Source organism: Nicotiana sylvestris, chromosome 12, assembly GCF_000393655.2.
Source record: "Nicotiana sylvestris chromosome 12, ASM39365v2, whole genome shotgun sequence".
NCBI lineage: Eukaryota > Viridiplantae > Streptophyta > Magnoliopsida > Solanales > Solanaceae > Nicotiana > Nicotiana sylvestris.
This window is the reverse complement of record NC_091068.1, coordinates 34,058,130-34,066,092: the sequence shown is the minus strand read 5'-3', so window position 1 is coordinate 34,066,092 and position 7,963 is coordinate 34,058,130. Positions and strand designations below refer to the sequence as shown.

Below are 7,963 nucleotides of genomic sequence, written 5' to 3'. Positions count from 1 at the left end.
GTATTTAACCAAAGATGCTCTAAGCACCATCTTTTTCTTGGATAACACTAGTGTCTGGCCCAGTTGTGCACCTCGACTATTCTACCAGGTTCCAGCTACCTCGCGCCAACATAAGTAAAAAGTAACTCTGCCGCCTAACGCTTAGAAAAATGAAAAAAATTTACCTTGCCATATGTTTTCCGCCACAGTACTAAAATCTACACTTAGTAGATTGACCTTATTTGATATCCCATCTAGATGAATTACATTGCCGGACAAAATGTATAGTTCTTCAACTAACTAGAGCAAGATATATGTGGAAATACAAGGATGCATTGCACCTCATTTGCAAAATAAATACATCTATAAATCATGTTGTAGTCGATGAGACATCTACTCTATTAAATGAATATGGCATGAATTGGAACATTTCTGCATCGCATTAATTTCCATATATGTGTATATTCCCTCCTAATCAACAGAGAATATTCAATAGCAAAGAATCTATGAACAGAGTGTTGTTGTTATCCATTAGTCCAAGTAAAAGAGAGTGACAATCTTCCTAAGATTCTTGGCTTCTTGACATGTTTCCATAAGCAATCTGCTATCATGAAAGGCAAAGCAAATAACTTGTTGCACTTGGGAAATGATGTCCATGTTACACAACCTACATCAGGAGAACCAATTCAGATTTAACCAATCCATAGTGGTATGTAAAGTACCTTAAACCAATTCAAAAAGCCACATATACAACTTGTAACAATTTCTACAATACTATAAGGGGAGCCTTGGCGGAACTGGTAAAATTGTTGCCATGTGACCAGGAGGTCACGGGTTCGAGCCGTGGAAACAACCTCTTACAAAAATGCAGGATAAGGCTGCGTACAATAGACCCTTGTGGTACGGCTCTTCCCCGGACCCTGCGCTTAGCGGGAGCTTAGTGCATTAGGCTGCCCTTTTTTTTAAAATAAAAATAAAGGAAAGTATGCAATTGATGGTATGGTGATAAAAAGCTCCTTGCAAAACTAGTTGCCACTTAGGGAAATATGAGGGAGAAAAGGTATAATATAACTATGTTATAATGTACGAGGATTATAATGTTTAGCACGTCACTTTTATACAGTACTGCACAAAGTCATAGAAAGCAGTTTCTGCCAAGAAAAGAATATAAGTTCACTATAACATGGAAGAAAGACTCTACAACAGATAAATGTAGAGGAAATCAGATGCTCATGTCCCTACTAAATCTTATAAGCGAACTAGTTCAACTTGAAAATGAAGATTATTTACCCAAATCAGTCCAAATAAAAGGATGTTCTTTTGCATACCTGCTAGCTTCTAGCAGTGAGAGATGGTCATTGTGAGGTTTCTCTATCACATGTTTCACCTGCAAATCCAAGCAAGTCAACATTATGATCTTGTTGGAAGCACGGGCTAACTGCCCTACTCTGTTCCATCAATCTGAAGATTGAACTCTTCTGTGTTATAAACGACTGATGGAAACAATTCAGCCGTGCATTCAATCAGAGGTCACTATAGAGTAATTCTCAAATGTTTAAAGCAGAAGAAGCTCGCTTCCTTACTCTCTTGAAACTTGGACTCGCCAACAGTTATATTAACAAACCATCTTAAGCATACATGTTTCCTCTATACTCAAAACATAAAATTTAGAAAAGACTAATAATTTCTGAATTCCATCATTCAGATTGTTGAAATGACGATTTACCCCCTTCTTTTGTCAAAAACTTCTGGGTTGCCAATACTTACGTCCACTAAAGGAGCAACAGAAGAAGCAAATTTTAATTTTCAGCATTCAACCATTATGAAGCTATTTGATGACAAATCTTAACTTAGGGTTATAAAGATACTAAAGTTGGTTGGTTTGAACGAGAAATTAGTTCAACTGGATTTTGAGCTTAAATCAGGATGTGATATACTTATATGACGTGTTGCTCTATATTGGAAAAGGTGCAACTAAATAATGAAAATCATGCATTCAACTTATAATGACAAGAGATAGATCAATTACTCAACATAAATGACGAGGATAGCATATACATCCACGACAGATAGAAATCTTAGCTACAATCATAGAAATTAGTTCTACTGTAAAGGATGCCATTAAAAATTTGGAGTAGAAAAGCATGTAGGATGGTACCCCTGTAGAGGCTTGGAAGCTCTTGAAGTAGCTGGAGTAGTATGGCAATCAAACATTTCGATGTATGGCAATCAAACATTTCGATGTATATTAGGTTTTTGGACAATATTTGATTGAAGTTGAAAATAAAGAGTATTTGAAGTTGAAGTTGTGTTTGGACAAGATTATCTTTTTCAAGTTGAAGTTTTGTGAGTGAAACCATTATTACACTTGAAATACTCCTTAGTCCTTAAATCAACTTTTCAAACGCTAAATTCTCAATTTCAAGCAGAAGTTGAGATAACGGACCAAATTGTAAAACAAACCTTGATTTGCAAATAATATTTCAAGTTGAAGTTGTAAATAAAATGAAGTTGCCAAATAATTGGAGAGAAGGGTACCTTGGTACTAATATATACTCCCTCCGTTACATTTTATGTGAACTTATTTGACGGGGTACGAAGTATAAAAAGGTAAGAAAGTCTCTTGAAACTTGTTTTTATAAACATGCCATGTCATTTTTGTGGCTAAAAAAGCATGTCATTGAGGATAAAATTGGAAGTATAAGTTAAATTGATTATGGATATAAAAATGTATCCTTCTTTTGGAACAGCCTAAAAAGGAAAGAGTGCCACATGAAACATAATAGAGGGAGTGAAAAATGTTCAAAGGTTTGCAAACTATCATAGTATAAACTATGAGTCCTACGAAATAAAGTATGGAGTAGAACATAGATATAGAGGCAATTACAAGGGTGATAGATAAATAGTTTGATATTGCCTGGTTCATAGCATACTAGATTTTGCTACAAAGATAGATGAAAACTTGTAGAAAAAAAAAGTATCTTCACCTGATATTCATTTACTCAAAGAAGTTATATAATAAAGCATCAAGAAATAGTTTGTTAGTGGTATGCTTAAGAAGAAACGAGTTGATATCAAATAGAAAATTTCATAAAACATATTTACAAAAGAATAGTCAGAAGTGTGAGAACAATATAAGAAGATACTTATTAGGAGCTTCCCAGGTGTATACTAAGGATTTGCCTCAAATCTATACTTGTTTATGCAGTTATGGTGAGGTAAGAGCACAACACATGATATGTGGGTTAGGCGCATGTCACGAGTTCAAATCCAGCTACAAACAAAAGCTTCAAATTTAAGTGAAGGGTAGAGAAAAGACTCATTATCTATCGAGTTTCAAATCGTGTGCCACTGGCCCTCAGGGATTTCTCGGCTATCATAAAAGATTCCATGGTGAAATGCGATTTTTAGATGATATTGAGTTTATAGAAGAAACTAGAGAGGAACTCAACCAAAAGTTGGAACGATGGAGAAGAACTCTAAATAGAAAGGTTCTTAGGACAAGTAGAAGTAAGACAATACAGACGCCAAAAGTTCAGTTTCCCGTAAGAATAATGAAGGTGAAGTGAAATTAAATAGGATTATGATGCAAACTGTAGACGATTCAGATATCTAAGCTCGGACTTCCAAGAAAATAGCATGATAGATGAAGATGTACAATATAGAATTAGAAGATGATGGCAAAAAATAGACGAGATCTCCGTAAGTACTATAGGAAGGGAAACCCCTCAACATAATAAAAAGTAAACTCTATAAAATGGTTGCAAGACTAGCAATGAAAATGTGACTGAATGTTGGGCCTTTAACGCCCATCATATCAGTGAGATGAATATTGTACAATGCCTATGGTAAAATGGAAGTGGTCATAAAAGATCAGACAAAATCAGAAATGATTACAACAAATAGAGGGTGGTAGAACACATATAAGATAAAATGCAAGAATGACGCATGAGGCGATTTGGCCTTGTCTTACATAAAACTCCAAATGCACGGCTCATAGGTGTGACACTATGGTGATTGAAGGTGATAAAAGATGATGAGACGATGAGTTAACCTATAATCACATTGAGCAGTTGTCTCATAGACCATTTTTTTTAAAAAATAAGGTTGAGAGTAGTTGTCTCATAGACCTTTACAACAACAACAACAACAACAACCCAGTATAATCCCACTAGTGGGGTCTGGGGAGGGTAGTGTGTACGCAGACCTTACCCCTACCCTGGGGTAGAGAGGTTGTTTCCAAATAGACCCTCGGCATCCTTCCCTCTAAGAACTCCCCACCTTGCTCTTGGGGTGACTCGAACTCACAACCTCTTGGTTGGAAGTGGAGATTGCTTACCATCAAAGCAACCCCTCTTGTCTCATAGACCTTTAACCTCCTAAAACCAATGTGGACTTATCTAAGAACAGAACATAGTGGAAGCAAACGAATCATATATACAATACCAACTAGTCGGGACAAGGCTTAATTGTTGTTGTTACACTTACACTACTTCTGGCGTTTGCCAAAGAAACTTGATTACTTGTGTAGGAATAAGGGTGTGAGTTAAAGAAACAGTTTTAGGCTTTAGAGAACCCCTAATTTTTCTTTAAAGTCAAATCATTTAAATTGGAATGAAATGGGCCGAAAGGGAGTCGAATCGTAACTAATGATGCATACAACTGACCCAACTAGTTTGAGATTGAAGTATAGTGATTGTATGGTGAATTTATGAAATTAGCTCCACTAACCAAATACATCAGAAATTAGCTCTTGCAACTCCTCGTTTGTTTTTCTCAGCAACGAAGGCATACACGTACATTTCAAAAATTAGAAGACCTAATGGTGTGTGGTCCCAGATCCGTTCCAACTAACTTTTACAGCTCCTGCTTGCACCTAAATAATACATATATACACACACACACGCGCGCCGTTTGTGTATATAACAGCTTGATAAGATGCACAGTAGTATGCTCATCGGCTTTCAGGTCAACAGTTTCAGTAATTTAGCCTCTGATACAAAATATTCCAGGAGATATTGACTCTAAATGTTTCAGTACATAAAAGTTTGACTATTAAAAAGCACATACAGTCATAGATAAGACCAGAGGTAGCAGCTCTTAGTAATGATTCCTTCTATTTAAGAAAGGATTAAACAAAAGGAGAAAGACTTATTTTTTGGGATAAGTGAGAAGTTAATATTCTTGATAAGAGATTTTCCATCTCCTCTACATCTAACAATTTAACCAAAAAACCATCAAAAAAGAGGAAGACTTTTTTTAAAGATAACTATATCCACGAGAAGCAGTGCAACGACTGTGGTTATTAAAAAGGAAGGAGAAAGTCATTCCAATGACAGGATCAAGATAGACAATATATCGTTTTCGCAAATTGCTTTGTGTGATACCATCAGTGACATCATAATGAAGCGCGATTTGTATGAAAAAATGCAACCAAAAAGAAAGTAAATGCATTTACTTTAGACAATAGCTCCTGACTTTCCGGAGGTTGTTTTTTCAAGCTTTGCGGCAATATCACAGTTAGCAGCTCTGGTTTCTCAGCACGAAGAGCACCTCTAATGACAGCAGCGTTGGTGCCTGCTGCTCCAGAAGTAAAGATGTGATTTTTCTGAGAAAAAGAAGAAAAAACATTGAAAATCTTGAAGTCGTTAATCACCATCTCCTTCAACTAAAACAAGAGAACCATACCGTAATGACCAAGGCATAGCTTAAAATCTCAATAAGTTCTTGATGCATAAATCCCATATTTCGTGTCCCAAAAAAGCCAATATTTCTTGGACCTTGTTGTTGAATTGCTAACAACTCCTGAAAACATGAAAGGAGCCATATATCTCTTATTTACATTCATACACCATTTTTGATAAGTACATTCACAGACACAACAAGAAACATCAAACTAGTAGATTTTGTTGGCTAAAAATAACACTTGAATTGGCCAAACGCCTCAAATTGAAAAGAACGCACTTTTTCGGAAAAAAGCATTTTTGAAACTTATGTCTTAAACATGTCAAGTTAAATTATTTTAAGATTTATTATAAGAAAATAAAACAAAATTGAAATAGTAATAAATGTTCGTCTTAAGTTCAATCTAAAATATTGGTCCATCACATCAAAGAGATAATAACCCGACTGCTATTACAAGTAACTTGTGACTTAGTCGAAAATATTTGCACTCTGATCTGATCTGTCATATTCATTTACTTAACTAGAAATGTTAAATGCCAAAGGGAAGATGGCTTTTTTCAGGTAAGAAATATCCAAAGGATCATTACTATTCAAACAGTAGACTCTTAAATCTCATCACATTTCCAATTCGATACAGGTACGTTTAACACAACGTCCAAGTAAAAGACCACACCGAACCTGCAGATAGTCCACATCTGGAACTGGCTTATACTCTGTTACCAAAACTGATCCTGATCCTTCAACAACAGACTGAGCTTGAGTTGGAATCTGAGAGCTGAGTTCGTCATCAGAACCAAACATCTGAATTGCATATTCATCTTCATTCCTCAAATTATCGTTGCTTTCAGCATCTCCATCTGGCCACTATACCAGCACATAGAAAACAGAGGCCCCTGGCAGTAAATCATAAGTGAAAACCAACTGATGCAGGAAAATGCATAAACATGAGATCCTTCTAGCTTGTGTGATTGGCGGTGCTACTGAATATTATGCAGCCTAAAACAGCAACACAATTGAGACTAAAGCTTATCCCTTCGTTCTAATCATCAAGATGCTTTTCTCTAACAACCTAAGTTTTCCGCTTTAACAATGGAAAGGCCAATACAACAGGAATGACTAAAATCCAGATTTGATGTAGAAACGAAGAAGAAGGCAACAAATAAAATGAAATGGGAATCTTATTTCTTCGCTAACAAAAGCCACAAACCTAAGCAAATGACAATAACCCAACCATGATAAACACATATAATTGCTTGTTCCACAAACGTTTGACTTTCTAATACAAGGAAGTTTTAATTTCTACAATAAATAGTAAGCATTGCCACAGTTAGCTAACAGTACATCCACAAACTTCAAGTAAAGGGAGAACAATATATGACTACAACAACAACTACGCCTCAGTTCCAAGCAAATTGGGGTCGCCTATATAAATCCTCATTGACCATGTTACTCGATATAAACTCATCTCAAGCCAATATTATCCAAAATAAAATTAAAATAAAAAGTACTAGGGAACAACATATGACTTTCTTTTGACAAGTCAGAACAACATAATACATATGACCAATAATAAAGCTTCGAGTTTTTCTCCCATCAAACACCAAATTATCAAGAACCCAATTTTCCAATTATCACAAAAGCCAATCTTAGATTGATTACAACAAGAAAAACCCAATATATACATTTAACTATAAACACTGAGAGAAAAGTAGTAGTAATACCGTCTGCTGTCCATGAGAAGATGCGTTTGTTGAAGCAAATCTTTTGGAAGAGGAAATAGAAGAACTAAAGGGATAATTGGGGTTGTTAAAGTGAACAACTTTATTGAAATTCAAAGGGGAAAATGCAAGATGGGAGTGAGGAAGAGGCAAAAAAGGGGGCCTCAATGAAGAAGTTAGCATTCTTTCTCAGGCTTTCTTGATTTGCCCACAACTAATACTTTAACTATTTGATTGGCTTTTGCTAGCAGAACTTTTTGCTAACCCCTTTTCTAGAAATCTAAAGCCCTTTTTGAGTTTTTCCCCTTTCTTTCTGGCTTACACACGGACATGTGAGGTGAGAGATGATAGGTTTACAACTTTGGACAAAAGGACATCCTTTTTATTATTCCCTTTTGTGTTTGTGGTTTACTATTATTTTTCTCTGGTACCTTCAACACAAAAAATCTTCAACTCCCTTTGGGGTTTCTTTTTTTGCTCTAAAACTTTTTACATCAACATTAGTGTAGTCAACGAAGGTGAGTGACATCCGTTGGACGAGTCTCTTGCAAACCTAAATTAAAAAAAATGAAAAAATATTC

The 7,963-nt window shown here is 35.6% G+C and overlaps 1 protein-coding gene across 1 annotated transcript; it reads right to left on the bottom strand.

Moving 5' to 3' along the window:
- Positions 1-324: 324 nt before the first annotated feature.
- LOC104243765 (uncharacterized) lies at positions 325-7,749 on the bottom strand. Its single transcript, XM_009799015.2, has 6 exons — positions 7,386-7,749; positions 6,343-6,528; positions 5,668-5,784; positions 5,438-5,587; positions 1,308-1,366; positions 325-646 (listed from the first exon to the last, which is right to left on the bottom strand). Exons 1-6 carry the CDS (start codon positions 7,563-7,565, stop codon positions 511-513), a joined length of 828 nt encoding a protein of 275 aa, XP_009797317.1. The 5' UTR covers positions 7,566-7,749; the 3' UTR covers positions 325-510.
- Positions 7,750-7,963: the final 214 nt, after the last annotated feature.